Raw genomic sequence first — 22,530 nt, forward strand, 5'->3', positions numbered from 1 at the left:
AAGTTTGCTGCGTTTCACCCGTTAAATTTTATTCAAATTTAAATTACAACCAAACACACCAACCGGTAATTTTAAAATAGGATTCTCCCCATTCTCCCCAAAAGCCTCAAGTCCCCCAAGGAATGTCCAAATTACCCAAACATAGAATTATGTAGACCTTCAAGATCCTCCTCCCGCTCTCTCTGGCGCTGAAGGAATTTTTTTCGCTCCTCATATTCAGAATCGTCAGTTTTGAGTTCGAAACGACACAAAGGACAGGAATTCGTCTGGCCAGGAAAAATCTCATTATATTCCTCAATTCCTTAGAAGATCCATGAAGAATGAAAAATCCTTACCTGATTGAGCCATGGCAGAATGCATGATTGATGAAATTCATGAGAACAAGGCAAAATTTTGAAGATATCCGGATGTTCAGAATTGGGCTTCAAACAAATGGAACAACTTTCATCTTCAGGAGAGGGTTTTCTCTCTGGTAAATTTCGAACCACCTCCTTCGATGCTGGTGGTGCAAGACGCTCTCCCTGGAGCATATCATCGGGGAAAAACCCATGATCCAGCAATGCCCTCACCATTAGCATTATCTGATGCTGCTGAGTCTCCTCCAGAGCCACTGGCTCCCATCCCATCTCATCGAAGTAGTCCGCCATTGCTGCCAAGAGACTTTGGGATGCCAAGATCTGGGAATGGGAGAAAGAGAGACTCACAGAAAGAAATCTCATTGATTTTCTCTTCACATTTTATTTTCATCTTCTCTAAAATATCTCTCTACGCATTGTTCTTCAAAAAATCTCTAGAAACTATATTCTTAACATTTTGTGATGCCTTCACATGGGACTTTAGCCTGGAGTCCGACACCTCATCGAGCACTTCTTGCTGCGGTATCGCTGCAATGTCAATTGATGGTCTTGTGACTGATTCATTGAGGAAGTCGTGTGATCGTAACTATTTAATTAAATTATTAATTGATGATGCGTCTTTCAAGAGTTCCCACTCTCTTTCATCCCATAGCCTCTCACAAAGTTGCACAAAACCGAGTTGAAATAGTGCCAGTGATCATTTTCTTAGATAAAGTAAATTATTTCTTTACAACAGAATTGGAAAAGCCTTGTTCAGAAAAAAACCTAAACCTAAAAAAGCAAAATATTGGCTTATTGATTCAGAGTTGAGATCCTTATAGATTGCAGATAAATATTAAAAGAGAGGCAATCTTACCATAATAAACATTTTTTTTTTAAATTTTGTGTAAGAACATTAGCCGTTCCAAGAAATTCTTATTATGTAAAATTTAATTAAATAATCAAATTCTTACCAGATGGTCGTTTTTTGATAATAAATTTTTAATTAAAAAAAAAATACACTTAAGATTAAACGTCAGCCGAAATAAATTTTAGGATATTTTCTCATATTTTGATCTCTTAAAAGGATAGATTGATTCGAATTACTGCCAGCTCTTTTAATTTTCGAAAATAATTAGGGTAAGGAGGGTACCAAATTTCGGCCAGTTTACAATTTCGGCCACAAAGTTTGTTCCTCAAATTTCCATGAATTTTTAGTTTTTGGTTACTCTGTAGATTTTACAATGCAAAAAAAAAAAAAAAACAAAAAATGACACTTCGACGAACGAGATGATGTTATAAAGGCTTTGGAAGAATTCCGAAAGAGCAAGGAACTATGAGAATGAAGGTGGCCGAAATATGCCACCAAAGCTATGTCTACATTTTTATTCATTTTCAAATCTATTAAGAATGATCTTAGAGAAATTAATGACGATAATCCGTCTACAAGGTTGCAAGCAACACTCCTTAAAAATAATTAACAAAAAAAAATCAATTTGTTTTAAAAATATTACATTATTTCAAACTTGGGACTTTGGCATTGACGCTTGCATGCAACTATGACGAAATTTGGCACACTTACCCTAAGTATTTTCTTCACTCAGTTCAACCAGTATTTTTTCTTTTCACAAAGAATTTTTATATAATAAATTAAAAATACTGAAAAATAAACCCAAAGGATTATTCCGATTATTCCAGTGATTCCAAAAAAGGAAAAATTACCTTTTAACCTTTAAACTTTTAACCTTTTAAAAAGGACAAATTAACCTTTTTCGTATAAAAAAAGTAAATTCTAAACAGTTAAAATTCAATTTTTAAAATTCTGAAGTGTTTTAGCATAACAAAATATTTCAAACAAAATGACTTATGTAGAGTCTTCCAAATTTGAACGCTTCGGAGCTATGAATGATATTTCCAAGTGAGCACCAAATACTAACCAACTTCAATTCAGTTGAAAACATATGTATTTTCAATTTAATTCTACTAACCTTAAAACAATACTCGCTCAGCGTCATTTCTATATTATTTGGTTAGTACTTTTTGTTCGAGAAGTTCTGACCAGTCAGCATATTTTTGCTGATCGATTCAGCAAAATATGCTGAAAATGCTGCCTTTTCCAGATAAATGTGGTCTCTGGATTATTACCTCCCAAATACGAACGGTTTTAAAAAAACTAACGGAATTTATGTTAAATCAAATTGTACTTAGACTCAAACGCTATTACTTTCTCACAAATTTTCACTGAAACGTACTTCCTTTTCATTTTATACGATTATAATGTTATAATTATATAATGTTTGTAAATATTCAGGAAGCAGCAGATAAAAAAGATTTTCAATCAACCACAGCACGAATATTTTGACATAATCCCACAATTGACATTTTAAATCTCAATTTCGTTCGAATTTGAGAGATTCAGATTTAAGAGATCTTACTGTATTCCAATAAGCTACTCTCTCGAAATTACAGGGGATTACTCGATTATTTCTTATCGTTTTCAGTCAGATAGCAAACTCCTTAGAAAAGGTTTTTTAATCAAATTTTCAGATAATTTATGCATCTAAATTTGCATAATAAAAATATTTTGAGATATTATTACACTCTTTTTATATGAGATTCTTTACAATCTCAGCTTTTGTTGTCCTAGGTGAATCTGACATCGTCAGATCGGGCCCAAATTTTGGATTTACACGTTTTGACACTCATAGATCACGAATACCATATGTGCTAAAAATCGATTTTCCTGGACGGCCGTCCGTCTCGTACGGAGTACAAATGCTTCTGGAAAGAGAACGGAAAGAGATATCGACAAGCGGTTTTCGGCAAAGGTTAAACAACGATGGCTGACTAGAAGTAGGTGATGTCAGATCCAAACTCATGCCCCCCTCTTCCGTCATTTTGGAATACTCTCAAATTTTGTTTTCTGAATAACTTAGCCCGGTATCGATCGATTTCAAAATTTAGTATGTTGTAGCTAAGCCTAAGAGCTTTCGATTAAAAACAATTTAAACCCACCGATCCCCCTGACCCAAGCTAGTTTTCCTCGTCACAGACCAATGCAATTCAGGGATTATTGCTACTATTTTCATTGATCCTAAACCAGACTTGTGCTTATTAAAAGTCGTGTAGTATTGGAAATTTTGTATTGATAGTTCTAATGGAAACTGCAGATAGATGTGCTGGTAACACTAATCCCGCTTATTCACGATCACGGTGCCATGATGAATATTTTTGCGCCAAAAAAGACATAATAGAAAGAAAAACTCTCATGAAAATAAATTGTCTTCTTGGTATTTTTGTCGGAAGACGGATAGCTGTTCACTAAACACCCTTTTACTTGATCTTGCGGAAATATCAAGAAATTTAAAGAAAATATCATTTCAAATGACAAGCTTCCTAAATTGCGCTCAATTCAACTCTAGAGAGAGATAGAGAAACAAATAACTCACTTGACAAACGTCTGGCGGCGCTGCGATTGCAAAAAATCTCTGAAATGCGACAAAATATTTTCTTCTCTATTTTATCCTTATTAGCAGGTCGTGTCCCTTCTTGTAATACATACTTTTGCATTCCTTATTAACCAAAATAGTGTTGTACAAAAGGGTTTTTCTCAAACCTATCCTGAATTTTGGGACAGCTCAAAAGAATATGAGTCTTCCAGCTCAAAATTTCATCCCAATGTTTTTGTTGTATTATCGACAATTATTCACAATTGACCCAAATAACTGTAATCAACTAAATTATAACAAGGATTTTTTTTTGTGAAAATGACTTAACTTTAAGGAATTAAGCAATTTTAACATTAAAAACCTCTCATTTTCTCTACGTGAATTTTCGCGACATTTCGAAATTCGAAGAATCCCAACTGGCACCACCAAATTCACTTCGGCTTTTATTTTAGCTCAGGCCTGCCCTAAACCTAACTGAATCTCACTGGATACACCAAAATTAAGCCTGAGACTGCCCCATCGTCCCTTGACCACATAAAGGTGAATTACTACGGTACGACTATCAGCATTTTTTTCGAATAGTTTTTAATAATACGTAGATTAAAAGTATTGATGATCAAACACGAATTCAATTTAAGATTTAAAAGATTTTGAAATTCTACGCTTTATCTAGAAAAAAATCAACTCAGTTCATCCACAGAAGAAATTCTTCGGTGCTTCTGCACGAGAGTGTGAAAAATTCAGGTAATTTGAACTATTAGCACCTCACGTGCCCTTTTACGCCTTGCAATGCCACACACACACTCAAACAATTCGCGTCGGTTGAATTTGATACAATTTAATTAACCGCCGGCGCTTGGGTGTATTCAGCAATTTTTTTTGCAGAAAAGCGATCCATTAGAAAATTATGTTGATTAGGGTTTTTTTTAAAGGGAAATTACCATTGAATCAATTTTATAGGCTTTCAGATAAAAAAAAGCAACACAGGGTCAAATGGTTGCCCGCATGTTTGGAGAAAAATAAATAAACGATATTGTAGTTAATTCACAAAATTGTTAACAAGAAGAAATTTCTTGTGACTAATAAAAGCGTACACAGAATAAATTAATCAAATGACTTCGATTGGGCACAATTCGTTTGAGGGGCGCTGTCATTTCAATTTGGTGAGGCATTTTTCTTATCGTTTTTTTTCTGTTCTTCTTCAGAGTTTAAGAATTCACACGGATTACATGGAAATCAATGAATATTTCAAATGGGATTGTATTTATGCTACCTCATCTTCCAAGACTCTCCATTTGCCATTTCCACACCCAAAGAATGTTCACAAGACCATAAATTGCCAAGAAAATAAATTCAAGTAATATCGCCATTTTTTCTAAAAAAAAACAATCTTTTCTCGTAAAAGAATATCAAACAAACTTATTAATACAACAAATTTTCTCCTTCACTTCACACACTTTTTTTTAGCTAAAAAAAAAGAGAAAATAAAATGCTGAACCGTTCGATGCAGAAGGTGGATTCGTCAAAGAAACAGAAAATAAGAAAACTAATTCATTTTTACGCTGTCTGCTAAAAAAAATAAAATAACGTTGGTGTTGAGTTCAATAAGACATTCGTCACGTTCAGCCAGAGACAAATTGTTCTTTTTTTTTGTTAACAATCGTCACCCATTTTCATACTTGGCGAAAATTGTAATTAAATATTTATGTTAATTGGCAATAATTTCAATTCTCAGTAAAATCTCATTCTTGAGTTGTATGTGTGTTTGCAAAAATAAAATAATTTATTGCAAAATTTATTCTCATTTCGATAAACATTTTGGCAAAATATCCTCCCTCATGATTTACTGTGGGGAATACACTGTTAAGTAAAACAATGCAAAGTTCTCCGTCAATATTTTCAAAATTTTATCTTCAATATTTCTTAGTATTGTTTATGAAAATTGAACAACAAATACTTCGTTGAAAAATAGATGGAAGAAAACTGGAGACCACTATCTAATTAATTTTCATAACAAATGTTGGAAACGTAAAGAATTCGAATCACAAAACGTGAAAAAACTTAAATATAAATCTGCAGAACACAGGATAAGCCTTTCATAATTTAACATAATAATTTTGATTTTCCTTAATTGAATAATTTTAAATTAAATAAATTTTATTTAGGTATTAATCCCGTTTGCAAAGAATTAGTTGCTTCAGAACTCTAGCTTTGGTGCAAATATTCCGTGTTCAAAATATTTTTTAGACATTCGAAATTTTTTGGGATTGTAGGTATTGTTGGAACCGCATCCAACTCCACTGTACTAAATTTCACAAGGAACTCAATTGACAATCCTATCCTTGTATACAAGAAAAGGTAAGAAAACAGGGTTTAGTTTAAAAATCTCACTTGCGAAAATATCAGACACAAGCATCAGAATTCTGGAGTTAGTTCCATCTTATAAAAATTTAAGAAACGCCCCCTTGAATTTAACTGTACCAAATTTCGGCCAGCTTACAATTTCGGCCACTTCTTTTGTTCCTCAAATTTCCATGCAATTTTAGTTTTTGCAAACTCTTAAGATTATACGATGCAAAGAAAAAAAAGATGTGGCTTCAACGAGCGAGATGAGAATCAAGGTGTCCGATATGTTACCCAAAGCTTACTTACTTACTTACTTAAAAAGAAGTAATAAAAAATCAATTTGCATTAAGAATATTACATTTCAGACATTCTTTAGCGCTTGCATTGCACTATGCCGAAATTTGGTGCCCTTACCCTAAGCTACCCTGAACAATAAGAACTTGCAAAAAAATCAATTGAATTTAGGAAGTGCTAGGCACTTAACTACCTAACCGATTTTATCTGTGCAGTGAAAAGAAGACATGTTTAATTGGCAAGGGGGAGATATTTGGGTGAAAATGTGTACACCACTTCCAGGCACTTCCACGATTTGTATGGAAGAGACCTTCGCACTTTCAGAACTTCGCAACACTCTCGAAAATAATGCAATACTTCCAGCACTTCTTGCACTTCATGCACTTCTTATACTTAGAAATGAATAATTTATTTATTATGATGAAAAATCTAATAAGGAAATTCTAAAAAAAATCTCAAGAAATTTATTTATACACATATTTTTTTAAAATTTTGCTTATATTTTGAATTTCTTGCGCCAGATATTCTTGCATACTTTCAATATTTTAATATTATCTGCGTTTTACGAAGGGATATCAACATATTTTGAATTTTCCTAAGAAGCTGTGAAGCTACTTTTGGAAAAATATGTATTGTCGTTTGTAATTATTGAAACTATGCTGGAAAGTCTGTAAGAGTTCAAAAGTACGAGTGCAACAACTAATTCAGCACTTCAGACATATCTTCACATTTTATTGAGCTTGATTCTCTCTCTGGTTTCAAAATTCTTTAAAATTAAAACATTTTGCACTCTTAGGAAAAGTTTTAGATGATTCCTAATCAACTTTTGCAACAAGCTTGGATATTTTTTCCAGGATCTTTTTCGCTATTGTTGTATTAGATCAATTCCTCATCACCTGTCGCCAATCGATCCGCAAAAAAGATTTTTTTTATCGCAACATATCAGGAGAAAAATGGCCACAATCATAAAGTTGTGCTTTTTCCTTTGAGTGAAAGAATGTGGCACCTACGTGCCGAACTTTTAAACACTTCCAAGCCTTTCTACATAGCGAAATACGATCTAATTATTGTTTTCCGACATTTTAACAGTTTCTTCAATTGCTATCCACAAATTTTATTCTACTAGGATTCTCACAATATTGGCATCAATATTAGAGACCCTTTAAAATAAAATTGATATTTCGAAGAATAAATCCCTATTTCTAAATTTTCAAAGCCACTTTTCATTAATCTTATTCCAAGCACTTCATTTTTACCTGTACACCACTCCCGACCCTAATATCTCCCCCTTGTTAATTGGATAATTTACAAATCGTATAAAAAAACTACGTGAAGTATAATTCTTTTGATGAAAAATTAGGAACCATTTTTAAGATTTGTAATTCTTAATAAGAGAGTTTACTTTCAAGGACCATATCAATTCTTAATGTGAAATGCCCATTGCTTATTCATGTCCCGGGAAAATAATTCTTGAAATCATTGTCCAATCTTGATTGAGAATTTATAAAAACCATGAATTGCTGTATTCTGCACAGAGTTGTTTTTTTTTGGGAAATTAATGAAATTAAACTCTCTAATAACCGGACTACCGTTATAATAAGAGATTCTGGTTTCTGAAACATCCAATAGATTGATTGAAATTCTTACTGTACCGAACCAGAGGCGTAGGGGGAAGTTGAAAATAGCAGACTAAATAAAATATTTCATCTGTTGGGTCCTGATTTTTGAAAGCGGTTTTTGAAAAAAAAAATTTTTTTTCTGTGAGTTTATAGGTATTCATGTGGCGTTAAGAAACTAAATTTTCTGTTAGCTAATGCGTTAAATTTGTACTTAACTCTTTCGCGTCTTTAGGGTCATATATGACCCGGGGAAAAAAGTTTCTTTTTGGCTATTTACATTAATTGAAATCTAACTGGAGTCTTGAGAAAATGAGCCAAGAATCTTACATCCTTCTATTATGATGTCGTGCACGAACAGATAGATTTCAATTAATGTAAATACCCAAAAAAACTTTTTTCCCCGAGTCATGACATTACCCTAAAGACGCGAAAGAGTTAAACGGTACATTTTCGTAGAAAATTTCATAAAACCAAAATTAACATCCCTTTCTCTTTTTCTTTATTTGTTTCTGCTTCTCTTCTTTCTATTCTTATTCTTTGTTCGACCATCACATCAACTTCAATTTAGTTCAATCCAATTTTGAGTTCGAAAAGGTGGGATACGAAACGTTTATGAAAGAAAGGGATGCGAATTTTGATTTTATGATTTTTTATCTAAAATATGTGCCGGAAGTATAATTAAAAAAAAAATACTTCCAAAACTACTGCATTCATGTAAATGAGAATAATGCCCAACGCACAATAATTTTTGTTTAGTAAACATGTTTTTGACATTTCAATGAGAATGACTGAGATCTAGATCTAGTCATCTCGCTCTATCTCATAGGAAATTTTGAAAACATATTTATAAACAAAAGTTATTGTGCGCTGGGCATAACATTTGTGGTCAGTATAGGTAAAAATGATCAGTAAATAAAAGTTAAAAACAGAGTAAATTAAAAATAAGTAGAATAAGTAAAAACGTTGATATGGTCAGTAAAACAGTAATTTCAATCAACAAAGAAATCAATTTTAGTCAGTTAATAAACTAAATCTCATCAGTTAAAACTAAATTTTTGTCAGTAAAAAAAAATGGTTAATAAATAAAAACTTGTTAATTTTTGTATTTAGTTTTAGTTTTTAGTGCGTTAAAAATTAATAAATAATAAATACAAACTCGAATTTATACAAGTGTGCCTCGTGTTATGTACCTCTTTACCGAACTTTTAGACTGGGAAAATTCCATAATGCAATCATAATTTCCATTCATCCTTCTCATATGTGCTCTATATGTCAATCCCACTCTTTTGCATTTCAAATTTCATTTTTATGACTCCGGCACACCTTTAAGATCAGGAAAATTTCATTAAATCAAAATTCATATCCCTTTTTTTCTCAGACGTTTTGCATATGTCTATCTCATTCTTTCGCACTCCAAATTCGATTGAGCTAAATTGAATTTGTTGTGATGATTAACTCTTTCCGGACCTCGCAGCGTATGCTGCAAGGCAAATTCACCATTTTTTGATCAAAAATATCTAAGCTTAGAAATTAATTGAGGTCCTACAAAAAATATCTTACATTTGGACATCCTTATAGTTTGTAATCATCCAGAAGAATCGGATTTCTATCAGCTCTGAATAATTAAAAAACATTGTTTGTGTACTCAGAGTCCCAAAAGAGACGAAAGAGTTAAAAGAAGATGAAGAGTGCGATAGAATGAGATAGATATATGCAAAGCGTGTAAGAAAGTGATTCGAATTTCGATTTCATGAAATTTTCTTGATCTAAAAGGTGAGCCGGAACCATTACTGATCAAAATCAAATTTTTCATTGATCGTTTCTAACAAAATATTCCCCATTTTTCTTCATCCAAGAAAAAAATACAAACCAGATGGAAAAGAAAAAAATTGACGTTTCCACTTCAGTTATTAATTGTTATGAAATTTTGTTGAGTTTTACCTCGAATGTTTCAAAGTCTCACAATTGAAATAAATTTCGATTTAAAATTTTAAAAGCATGAATCTGGTCTCTTATGGCTCCAGCATACATTTTAGATCAGGAAAATTTCATGAAGTCGAAATTCGGATCCCCTTCTTTCTCACATATTTTGCATATGACTATCTCATTCTTTCGCATACCAAATTCGATTGAGCTAAATTGAATTTGGAGTGATGTGTAAGAGAAGAAGAAGAGTGCGAGAGAATGAAATAGACATATGCAAAACATGTGAGAAAGAAGGGGATCCGAATTTCGACTTTATGAAATTTTCCTGATCTAAAAGGTGTGCCGAAGCCATTAGGTCAGAAAAATTTCGTGTAGTCCAAATTCACATCTCTTTCCTTCTCAGACTTTTACGATATGTCTATTTTACTGTTTCAGACTCTTCTTCTTATTTTGAACATCACACCAAATTAATTTTAGTTCAATTGAATTTTGAGTGCGAAAGAGTAAGATAGACATATGCAAAACATTTGGCTTTACTTGAATGTACTTTATATTCGTATTTTTTGTATTGGAATTAAAACTTCTATTCAATGAGGTTAAGACTTATTTGTTGATAAAACTTAAGGGCCTTTAATTTTTTTGTTCTCTATAAATAATCTCTATAAAAATCTCTATAAAAAAAGATGTAGCTTATTGAAGCTATTCATAGCGAAAATAGTGGGTGTGGCGTAAAGTTATCGTAATCAATCATGCATATTTGAAGTAAATATTCCTAAAGGGGGAATAGTTTTATGAAAATAATAATTGATAGGCAGTTTTTTTTTAATGAAAAACGGTACTGCCTCCTTGTAAATGAAATGAAAAAAATGTAAAATATATTTACACCAAAAAGCATTGAATACCGTGAACTATCAATGTTTGTCGCTCGTGCTGCTTAATCTATTTAATGTTTTCATTGTAGTTGCGTCAACGAGGAGTTATATTTCACACCTGAAAATAAAGTAAATTTATTCGTGTTGCCCCAATGAGATAGCAAAAGCAAATTGCAGAAGGTTGCATAAATTTTTTAACTACCGGATCTTTCGATATCTAGGTAATTTCTATGGAATTATTTTTTTTAGATTCTCCAATTCGGCCTTCACCTGACTTTTGGTGAGAATGTAAAAAAAACTGCAAACAACATTAAAATATTATCTAAATTTAAAAAGAATTCTATTATCTCCAGTCTTCTTCCGCAGAAATTTCCATTAAAACATTCCACAGATCAGGTGTTAGCAAGAACAGTTCCCAATAAAATGGTATATTTTGCAATATTTTTGTTTTATATATATTTTAAGAGACTCAAAACACCTCTTCAATATAAATTTCTATAAATAAATCGCTCTTATGACATTGCACTCATTCTATAATATACAATTTAAATATTAAGCCGACGTCACATTTTCTAGCGTATAGATTTTTTTTTCTCTATTTCCACTGTGTCTTTCCCACCTCTCTGTCGATCTCTGAGCAAATACAACCCAGATGGTATGTACAATGATGCTCCGAGAGACATGTCTCAAGAACATTTCACTGCAAATTAACTCTCTGCAATCGATTTAACATGCGTTTCTTTTCCACTATATTCATTATTTATTATTTTATTCCAGGTTAAGAATAACCACTAATCAACTTTAGTTCTCCTTGCCTCTCAATCGACTTCTTTAAGCTTGTTTCTAGTATTTTATAGTTGTATGTTTTAGCTTCTTTTTTATCATTCCTCTTCTCTACTGGTACAAAAATACATTGAAATATACTCTCCTCATTATCTCTCTTTCTCTCATTCTCATTTTCCACGGGGTTATTCAGAAAAATTAACATTGAAAAAAAAATGTATTAATAGCTTGTTTTGAATTCTAACAATGAATCGTAGAAACAGATTAAATCTGTTACCAAATCAAATTAGGTTCTCAAAATTGGGAACAGTATATTTCTAGTAATTTTTGTATCACTGAAATAAGAAACTTAAAATTAGAATGTTAGTTTTCAAAACAAACTGTTCCCAAAGTCAGTATTTGGTATTGGGAACAGATTTGTTCTAATCTGTTCTCATTATATTTCTCAGAGGATTCACGAGTTTTTGAACCGTGTCCATACGTACTTAAAATTATTACGGAGATTATTAAATCAGACATTCAGAATTCCCAATGCTAGGGGCTGAGAACAGATATGATTTTAAAAACAAAGTCAATATCGAAATAATGACAATATTCAATTGAAACAATAACGAAAAATTGTAGGAATTTTTAAATATCGTGAGAAAATTCATGCAGTTTCCTCACGGAATATCTCATAAACAATTAAAAACTTATTAAAAAAAGTACTAGAAACACAGATTTTAGTAACAAGAAACACGGATTTGACCTAGATCCTTCTCCTCCTTTATTACTCAGACAACGTTTCGGAGCTTGTTGGCCCCTTCCTCAGGTCTACAATGTATAACATTTAACAGGATAAAATATAATTAACAATTTTCTTCCAACATTTTTCTAATAACTTTTCTCTTACATGCAAAGTATTGTTACGAAATTGGCTCTCCCTTGAAGCAAGAAAAGTCTTTCACATGTCAACGGTTCTTAAAGTTTTGAAATACGCTCCAAATGTTCGCGCCAAAAATGTGAGTGCTTATCATGCGGTGGCGCTGGATCACAATCCAGTTTCCTGATCGAGAAACTGTGGCTCCACAAGCGCACTCAGTGCAGAGTGGGGCCGTGCGCAAAGGGTCCCGTTAGAATCGGGCTATATAAGCAGCACTCCAGAACTCCAGCAACACATTCGTCGCCGGCCAATAGGCCGGGAAGGAGCTCCAGGAGCAGCCCAGAGGGACCAATCAGGAGGACCAGCTCAGTGGATCAGCCAAGAAGACCAGCCTGCAGACATCCAGCGACTAGCCAGCAGCCATCACCAGCGGACACCGTGGGAAACGAAGGCATCACACGCCGGGAGGCTGCCCGTTTACCCAGCGAAGGAAAACGGTTATCACACGCCGGGAGGCTGCCCGACTGGTCGCTGAAGGCACAAGGAATATACCAGACGCCGGGATGCTGCTCAACTGGATATGGAGGAAACCACCACACGCCGGGAGGCTGCCCGACTGACTGAGGGACAGAGAGAAGTCGTCAACTACACACCATGAATGGTGAAACATTGGCGGGAAACAGGAATCAATCCAGAGAGTACGCTAGAAGAGCTATCCCCAGGCATGAAAAAGCTTCATCTCAACGTAAGAGAAGGACCACGAGATTCCCCAAGGCGAGAAGAGCATCACCATCAATCTCCATAGCATCAGCATCACTCCAGGAAAAGAGAGAAGGATCGACGAAGCGATGGGCCTCCCGCTCTCAATCCCCCCCCCCCAGCGAGGAATAGCTTGGATCTCTAGAGAAGCGCCATAATCGTCAGGAGAGAGAGAAGGATGGACCGAGCGTTGATTATTCCGCTCCCTGTCTCCTTCCCCCCAACGAGAGCAGCTTGGATCATCAGCTACAGTCATATCACCGCTGGGGCCAAGAAGAGGATCAACTGAGCGTAGAGTACAACATCCCACTACGTGTCTCCTTCCTTTCCTGAGTGAGTAGGAGAGAGATCACGCCAAGCCTCCGGGGCCAAATTTAGCAGATCCCATGCGCGCAGTACTCTCCAGCCGCCTAAGTAAGCACCGTAAACCTAAGAAGGAAGCCCGGAACAAGTAGAAAACCGTCCGATGACACCTCCGGTTCGGATGTCTTCAAGGGCCCCTGGAGAAGCAACACCTGTACGGATCAACACTAGGCCCTAAGGAGTGAAAGGAAAAGAGTCTCCCTTCATCGAGTCCCCCAAAGAGAAGCTTGGACACGCCCTTCAGAGGCCTCACTGTCAAACCTTGCTAGGCAGGAAAGGTCAATGGATGCTCCCATTATCACCGCCAGAGAAAAAGAGAAAACCAATGCTGTATGTCGACGAATTGAAAATAAAGAGAAAAAGAGATGATAAATCTTTTAATTGGACCTTCTCTCTGTACAGCGTTGCTCCTCCACTCAATTGTTATGAGAATCTGGGGTCAGGGTGTTTTTCTTATGAAGAAGGGGTACCCACTCCCCTTCTTTCGTAACAGTATATTTTATTATATTTTATCCTGTTAAATGTTATACATTGTAGACCTGAGGAAGGGGCCAACAAGCTCCGAAACGTTGTCCAAGTAATAATGGAGGAGAAGGATCTAGGTCAAATCCGTGTTTCTTGTTATTCAAAAATTAATCTACTGACCGAGCATCCAATATAGATTTTAGTACTTCGGAGAATTCACCTGTTGCATTTGTACTAAAAATTTCACAACTATTTCCTTTTAAAGAAATAACAACACGTTAGAAATCCAATGAACGTTTCTCTCCATTTGAACAAAGTAATTTAAAGTGAAAAACAACAGGGAAAAGTCCTTGTGCTTTCTTAGTACTTCACGGGAATCAATAAGCTCTTTTTTTCTAAACAATATCCAAAGAACGTCCCGTGCGCGTTATTTGGCTAGAAAGTTTTAAGACAAATAATACACAGAAAAATATGTGTTTTACTATTTTGCTGAGTTTACCTACATTCCTTGTACTAAAAATATTATAATCTTTTTAAATTTTTTAAACGAAACGTTTTAATTTAAATCCAATGAACGTTTTTAATTATTTGATTACAGGTTTTCAATGCAAAAAAGTATGGAAAAATCTGTTTATTTTTTTTTTAGCACTTTGGGATGTTTCTCTGATCCTCTTGTACTAAATATTGCTTATTTTTCTTTTTTTTTTAACAAATAACGAGGTCTTGTAAATCTGAAGAATTTTTCTCACCATTTTATTAAAAAGTTTCAAAGCAGAAAAGATATAGAAATATCAGTGTTTTTTAGTACCTCGTCGAATTATGCTGCACCCCTTGTACTAAAAACTATGCAGTTTTTCTTTTTAAATAAGTAACGATATGGAAAATACAAAGAACATTCTTCGACATTTGATAGGTTTTCAAGACAGAAGACTCTAAATTTTTTTTTTAGTACTTCGTGAAGATTATCTGCACTTCTTGTTAATAAAAACTTTGTGAATTTTTCTTTTAAATTCAAAACGTGTTGTTGGAAATACAAAGAACGTTTCTTGCCATTTGGCAATAAGTTTTCAAGGTGAAAAAAAAAGACGGAAAAAATCGGTGTATCTTTTTAGTACTTCGTGGATTTTTTGTCTCCTTGTACTAAAAACTTTGTAACCTTTTTTTTCATATTAAATAAATGACGAAATGTTGGCATTTTGTCCAATTGATAATAGTAGTATTTAGTACTCTTATCAATTCAGTACTAAAATTCTTTAAATTTCTTTTAGAACTGAATTTCAAATTCAAAATATCATCCGTTTAAATTCAACTGTAATTTTTCTGAATTACCCTGTAGAATATAATTTTCAGTGGATAATAATGCTTTCTCGGATTAAGTTGAACTTGACTAAAGCTGAACTTGAATTAATCGCCAAAAGCTCAGTCAGGGTTATAAATACACTTTGTTTTATTTCTTCTTTTGGGAGACACAGACTATTTATACCTCCTTGGATTACTGTTTTCATTTGTTTTTGGGGGTTTCAGGAGGAGGAGGAGGAGGGGAGGGGGACTCTCTTCACCGGGAAAAGAGGCACTCAAGAGACAGAGACACTTGTCAGGCCATTAGTCCGTAACTGATATCTGGGCATATCCAATCAGGGATTTCTCATCGGGCGTCTCAGTGGCTCCATAGCCAGAGTTGAGGAGGAAGGTGACGGTTTTCGTATTGTGGCGACTATCAATGAGTTTTTGCAAATTTGCCGCCATCACAACAATATCCCGACTGTCCACGAGTCCAGCTCCCACCAATTCTGTCGCAATTCCCTCAGCTGAATCCTTGCCCACGGCAAATTCAAAACGGATATCATTGAGTTCACGATTAGTATTCCGCATCCTCAGCACTAAGTTCACTGGCGGAAAGTCATTTGGAAGGGCTTCCGTTGTCTGTGACACAGTTGCCGTCTGCTCAGACACTTCAGACACTTCCTCACGTTCACTATCTGATGAATGCACCAATTCCAGACGATTCATAGGCCGATCTTCATCTTCGGAGTCACTGAAGTGTTTACTACTGGGACCACCATTGTCTTCCTCTTCACTCGACCACACCCATTCCCCAGTCAGGGTTCTGTGCAATCTCCCGGATGTTCCAGGTTGCCTCTTGGCCGCCTTGATAACTCTCGTCTCCATAGACGGCCCATTGGCCAGAAGCGTCTGTGTCAGGTACTTGCGATCCTTGGCCTTCTTGAAGAAGGGATGCTTCAGCAACTCACTGGCCGTGGGTCGTTTCGATGGCTCCTTCTGCAGACACTCAACAATCATCTTCCGAAAAGTCTTACCGTACGCTTTATACTGATCCTTTTCATCTGCACCCGTATCTAGGGTGGGCGGATCATTCTGAAGCGTCAGCATCAGCACCTTCATGGGTGGATACTTATGATAAGGCGCCGTGCCCGTAGCCATTTCAATGGCTGTGATACCAAATGACCAGATGTCCGCCTTGAAGTCATACCTAAGGATGACCCTCCGTGTCAATTTTCTCAACATTACGGTGAAATTTTGGTTTTCTTTTTTTTCTAATTTTTCAATTTCACCGAAATAATATTTAAAAAGGGCATTTTTACTGAAATTTAAAATTTCCTTCTTTTTTTCTTTCATTATCTTGTAATGCTTTTTTTGGTTACAATCGCAAAACAATCCCTTCAGTTGTAAAAAAAAGAAAAACGAATGATAACATTTGGGCCGGTTACAGCAAATATTATTCTGATAAGACAACACAAAACGCGTAATAGAATCATGTGTAGTAAATCACATTGATAAAATAAAATAAATCTTGGTGTGAATATCATTCAAGTCGAAAGTTAAATGCATTAAACTATAGAGGAAACTGGGGCACCACCAAACACGGGGTAGCACCAAACACTGCGATTTTTTAATCAGATAGTCGACTTCTGAAGGCAAGGCCTATAGGAATTTATAGGCACTATAGGGATGCTTGTCCATTGAAGAAATGGTCGAGATAGTCCAAGTAGTTTAGAAATAAAAATTAGTGTTTGGTGCTACCCCGTGTTTGGTGGTGCCCCAGTTTCTCCTAATAATTCATGCATTAAAATCCGAAAGATTATGATTCATTCAGTAAATGCATCAATCTCTTATTTGCAATGGGTTGATTAAAAAAAAAACAAAGGTTATGTTTAACCTAACCTCAAAAGTACAAGAAATATTTAATAAGGCAAAATTTTTAATCCTCAGCTCATAGAAATTTGTGATCAAGAGCCATGAATGAAAAGGAAAATTGATGTATAATACCCAACGCACAATAACTTTTGTTTTGTAAACATGTTTTTGACATTTCAATGAGGGTGAATGAAATAGAGATCTAGTTATCTCGTTTTCTTTCATAGGAAATTATTAAAACGTATTTACAAACAAAAGTTATTGTGCGTTGAGCATAATAATTTGAATTTTAAAATATATTACACTTTATAACCTCAAAATAATAATTAGTTGTCCCATTTAAAACAATTTTAGAGTATTATTAAAGTCTGAAAAATAAGGGCTGGCATCAGAAGCTACCTTTTACATTGGGTAGACTAATTTTTCATAAGCTTATCTGTGAAATTTATATCATTCAGATCTAACTCATCCTGAATTTTCTGTGACTTCTCAATATTTATTCTTATAACTCTTAATTTTTTTTTCTAAATTTAGTCTAACGATGGCAGTCTCGGTCGGTTTCAATTTGTGGTAATACCGAATTAATAGTTACAATTTTAATTAAATTTGGAAATTCACGGTAATTAAATAACCTCTTTTGAGGTTATGTCAAACATAACCTGAAATATTCTAGAATTCGGGCAATTGTGACTAAAATGTCACCCGAATTAGAGAGAAATTTGGGCAACAAACTTTTAGAAATGCAACGACTTTTTATTCATCTGCATACACATAGGGTAAGTGTGCCAAATTTCGGCCATGCAAATAAATTAATTAAAATTATGTATGTAATCTTCAAAGAGTCAATGAATTCATTTTGCTTTTAAATATTTATACATTTTAGGATGTATTAACACAAAGACCGTTAATTTTTAGGTATAATTTGAATTTAAATTGCGTTGTAAAAACTTAGTATGGAAAGAGTCTTACAAAAAATGTGATAGATCGATTGTGTTTCTAGCAGTCTTCCGATTTGAGGTGAAGTGCAAGAGGTTTTCCTTCGGTGTTTTTCATGAAAATTGATTAGTTTTCATTAAAGATTGTTTCTGTTTATGTTAATAATGAATCAATTTTTAAATTTCGGGTAAAATTTCCCAGCTGGATTCTGTATTTCGCGTAAAAAAGTATATAGTGAGCGTGTTTCCGGTGAGGTAGTGTTACCTATTCCGGCAAAATCTTTTGCCTTCCTAAATTTCTCTTCATTTTATGTTTTTTTTTTCAATTTCTGAGTTCTACAATGTCCAGAGAAAAAACCATCGCTTCTATGAAAAAGATGATGCGGAAAAGGTATTGGAAGAGTTCAGGAAGGGCAAATTGCTACGGGAATCTGCGCGTAAATTTGAGATGCTACTCTTCAGGTCTTCAGGACAAATTACACGGAAGATCTCAGGACTTGTGGGTCATATAAACGTATTAAACTAAATATTAAACTCGTTCCGTTTGACGTTTTGAAATTTTCTATCCGTTGCGTCACAAAAGGTGGTCAGAAAAAAGGTGGCCGGAATATCACTCAGTGGCCGGAATACTACCCAAAGCAATGTCCATATTTTTATTAATTTTTCAATATTTTAGGAAGTGATTTAAAGAAAACAAAGATGATAAACTAGTTTTCAAGGTTCCACACAGCCCTCCCGAAAAGGAAGTAACAAAAAATATTAATATGAATTAAAAATATTGCATTTCAAACTTAGGACTTCGGTGCTTATATGCAACTATGCCCAAATTTGGCACACTTACCCTATTGAGTTTGCATACTCAAATATATTGTAAATATCACGAAAAATGACAACAAACTTTTTTCAAATGTAACTGCTGCCTGAATTAAAAAGTACCCCGATCTTAAAATAGCCGAATTAGCGAGAGTCTACTGTACTTACTGTATTAAAATAAGTAGGTTCAATATTTATACCAAGTGCTCTTTTCTCTTATTTAGCCAAATAAGGATATTTAAGAAATTTTAGGTAATGCCAGATATCAGATTTCTCAGATTCTGATTTGCCAGAAATCAGAGAACCAGAAATCGATTTTTGTTTTCTATTTTCTTGCTATTTTTATTTCGCAGAAGCTTAAATCTGTTATTTGGACAAATTTAGTCACAACAAGAGATAAATAATTATTTACTGTTTTTTAGTTTAAAATGCAACAAATTCTAACCACAAACAGCGAACACGAAAATCTAAAAAGAGGGAACTCTTTTAGATTAAAATTTAGAAAAGCACTTCTAAATATTAGCTTTCGGTACTTGTCTCGCAACTTTGCTGTAATGTTATTGAAAATTTTTTACACTTTTTTTAAGGTTGAAACGTACATAGCCTCAAATTCAAGTCAACTCATTTTTTACCAAATAAGAGAATCTGACATAATTATTTAATTTCGACAATTTTTTTAAAGTATAAATTGCGCAACCTTTGAAAACTTAATTTATAATTATGTTTAATTAGAAATTAATAGGTCAGTATAAAGCAAATTAAAAAAAATCATGAAAGTGTCACAGACGTAATACGTTATTTTCTCTTTGGAATTTAAATAGAATAGATAAAAAACAAGCTGAAAGCTCTAACAAATTGATGTTGGTTAATTATGCATTAAAATTTTGTAAATAATAGAATAGAATAGCGTAGAAAATTCGTTTAGACATGCATATGGACTTGTTGGAACTTTTAAAATTTCTTTTTTCTTAAGGTTTGTGGATGTTTTCTACACTTAGGGAAATCCGAAAAAGTCAGAATATAAGGTCGAACACCTCGATTTTTTACAAAAATTATTTTATTCGTTTTTTGAATACTTCTTTATACCCTCTACCTTCCCTGTGAATATTATACTTGAAAGATAATTATTTTCAAAGTTATAGAGATTTTAAATCTCAAAAATCCTGTACTCTGGATATAAAATCTCAAATCGCTTTCATGTAAAATTTGCCCACTGCGAGTTATTCGTTTCTTATTCCGAGTAGTCGAAATAACATTTCGGAAATGTTAAATTTATCTTACGGTATTGATCCGAAATCGGTGTAAGTATTACCCTTTTTAGGTGTATTAGGGGTTAAAGCAACCCTTTTTCTTGTTAATTTTACCCATTAAAAGGTGTAAAATTAATATGAAAAATGTTGATATATTGTTACACTTCAAAATGTTACCGTTGTGACGAAAAAAGTGAATCGTACCCTCTTTTTTCCGCAGCTTAATGATAAATTCGAAGTAATAAATTTGAATACTTCCTATTTATACGGTGTAGGAAGTCTCCATTGGAAAATTCGCGTAAACAAATTAATAAATTAGCAAATATCGCATTTTTTAAAAGATAAATAAACAAAAATCTGAAAATTAGTGTTAAAAACTTTCTGGAACAAAAATTGACAGATCTTTGAAAGATTTCTGAATTAAATTCAAAAATTATGCATGAACCAATTCTCTCGTACAACATACTATCCGAGACACTTTCTGATCTTTAAACCTTTGATCTTGGAATTATACTTCGCCGTTAATCAAAATGTAAAATTAAATAAAATTTGTGGAAATTTATCTAGAATAAAAATTTTTCGCATTTTACTGGTTGTTTGCCTTCATCAAATTTTTGAGTAAGTAGTCTACTACCCAAGAAACAATTTTTTCTTAAAAGAGACTTGTAGAATTCCTTAAGTAAGGCATTATAGAACCAAAAACCTTTTTATTTGCTTATAACGCTCTTGGTTCCATTACTGAGATTATTATAAGTAAAGTGGCGCACTCTTAAAGATCTTAAGAGCTTTTATAGGAATTTCAACAGAAAATTCTCACTTTAAGTCTTAAAAGTACACTAAAAGACTTGTTTAATACTTGGTTCTATAGGCAGCTATTTTGCTTCTTAGGTAATTACACAAAATTATTAATCATTTAAAGTTTATCATTTAAAGGTTTAACAACAAAAAAATCTTGAATTGTCATAGTCATGAGTTTGTAAATTTCTTGCGCATAGAAAAAAATGGTTAGGTTTTTACGTTTGTACTAAATTCTCGTAACCTCAAATTGAAGTTAGCTTTTCCAATATTTCCATTTTCTTTAAATAAATAATTCAATATAACCGGAAAGTCAAATAATAAGATTTTAATTTCTGAAAAGTGCAAAGAAATTTTGCTACTTGTAATCGAGAGAAGTTTTGATATTAAAAATGTCTATTTAGGTTATGTTCTCATTTTCTAACATAACCTTTAATATTATTCAGGGATTTGTCTTGCTATTGCCCAACAATATTTTTATTAATAAATATTTAAAACAAATCAAAGTTACTTTTGGAAAATTTAATAAATTTTAAATTTCAGAAAACAAAACCGTATTAATTGCATACCCATGATCCTGTTCCATGACTTCTGGGGCCATCCAACAGGGAGTTCCAACAAAAGTGTGACGCACCTTTTGACGCGACATGTCCCGCCCTGTAGCCAGCCAGGCACTCACCCCAAAATCTGCAATTTGCACGGTGCCATCATCCCCCATCAGGATATTGCCGGCCTTTATGTCCCGATGGATTTGGCCATTGCTGTGAAAGTACTCGAGCCCCTTGAGGACTTCCTTGAGTACTGTGGCTATGGTGGCCTCATCGAAGACACCATGTCGGCAGTTGGTTGTCTTCATTTTGTGCTTGATGATGTCCAGGAGGCTACCACCCTCCAGTAATCTCAGCACCAGCCACAGTTCTTCTTTCACCACAAATGACGTACAGTAGGTCACGACATTCTCGTGATTGCAACTCGACATGGCCTGGATCTCCTTCAGCAGCTCATCCATCGAGGTGTTCCACTTCTCCAGGTTGATGCGCTTTATCGCACATTTCTCATTCCGGGGAATACAGAAGGCACCGTGAACCACTGCCGTGGCCCCCACCCCAATCACCTCTTTCAGCTCATAATCATCTTTGCTATTGGGCCAGCCCACAGCCACACCACCGCCCCCAGTAGCCCCAGTCAGTGATGCCTGGGATTGCACCGTGGGCAACGATGGCGCCCCCATCGTCACCAGACTCGCGGAGGAGGCAGAGGGATTGGACATTTTTCACAGTAAGTCACGAGACACACTCGACAAACACGCACAAAACACACAATCCCCGTGGCACTGGGTCAACTATCTCGTGTCACACCAACGCGCTAGATATTTTCGCGTGTGATTTCTCCACCGCCCGTGTGATATAATCGATTAAATGAGAGATTTTTAATTTTAATTGCACTCACCAGTCACCACGTCTGACGTTTCAATTCAACAGACATAACCACACTCCTGAAGTACACCA

General features: G+C 34.4%; 2 protein-coding genes across 6 annotated transcripts; both read right to left on the minus strand.

The window, feature by feature from the left end:
• Positions 1-3: 3 nt before the first annotated feature.
• Positions 4-22,530, minus strand: LOC129799750 (E3 ubiquitin-protein ligase RNF181). The gene is made up of 3 exons (XM_055843937.1): positions 22,472-22,530; positions 336-677; positions 4-266 (listed from the first exon to the last, which is right to left on the minus strand). Exons 2-3 carry the CDS (start codon positions 645-647, stop codon positions 132-134), a joined length of 447 nt encoding a protein of 148 aa, XP_055699912.1. The 5' UTR covers positions 648-677; positions 22,472-22,530; the 3' UTR covers positions 4-131.
• On the minus strand, positions 11,234-22,530 carry LOC129799743 (serine/threonine-protein kinase OSR1). Of its 5 annotated transcripts, none has more exons than XR_008751540.1 (3): positions 21,592-22,516; positions 15,557-16,564; positions 11,234-11,735 (listed from the first exon to the last, which is right to left on the minus strand). XR_008751540.1 is itself a non-coding variant. In XM_055843922.1 (2 exons), exons 1-2 carry the CDS (start codon positions 22,290-22,292, stop codon positions 15,676-15,678), a joined length of 1,590 nt encoding a protein of 529 aa, XP_055699897.1. In that variant the 5' UTR covers positions 22,293-22,530; the 3' UTR covers positions 15,497-15,675. The 5 variants fall into 5 exon arrangements, 1 of the variants encoding a protein (XP_055699897.1); XR_008751538.1 differs by having other exon boundaries at positions 11,234-11,738; XR_008751541.1 differs by having other exon boundaries at positions 15,548-16,564.

The sequence above is a fragment of the Phlebotomus papatasi genome, chromosome 1 (assembly GCF_024763615.1).
Source record: "Phlebotomus papatasi isolate M1 chromosome 1, Ppap_2.1, whole genome shotgun sequence".
NCBI lineage: Eukaryota > Metazoa > Arthropoda > Insecta > Diptera > Psychodidae > Phlebotomus > Phlebotomus papatasi.

Bases quoted from the DNA above. Each gene is read 5' to 3' on its own strand.
- LOC129799743 (XM_055843922.1), bottom strand. From the start codon at position 22,292: ATGTCCAATCCCTCTGCCTCCTCCGCGAGTCTGGTGACGATGGGGGCG. The intron at 16,565-21,591 runs GTATGCAATTAA...GGTCATCCTTAG, and splicing joins GTCATGGAACAGGATCATGG to GTATGACTTCAAGGCGGACA.
- LOC129799750 (XM_055843937.1), bottom strand. From the start codon at position 647: ATGGCGGACTACTTCGATGAGATGGGATGGGAGCCAGTGGCTCTGGAG. The intron at 267-335 runs GTAAGGATTTTT...TTTCCTGGCCAG, and splicing joins TTCTGCCATGGCTCAATCAG to ACGAATTCCTGTCCTTTGTG.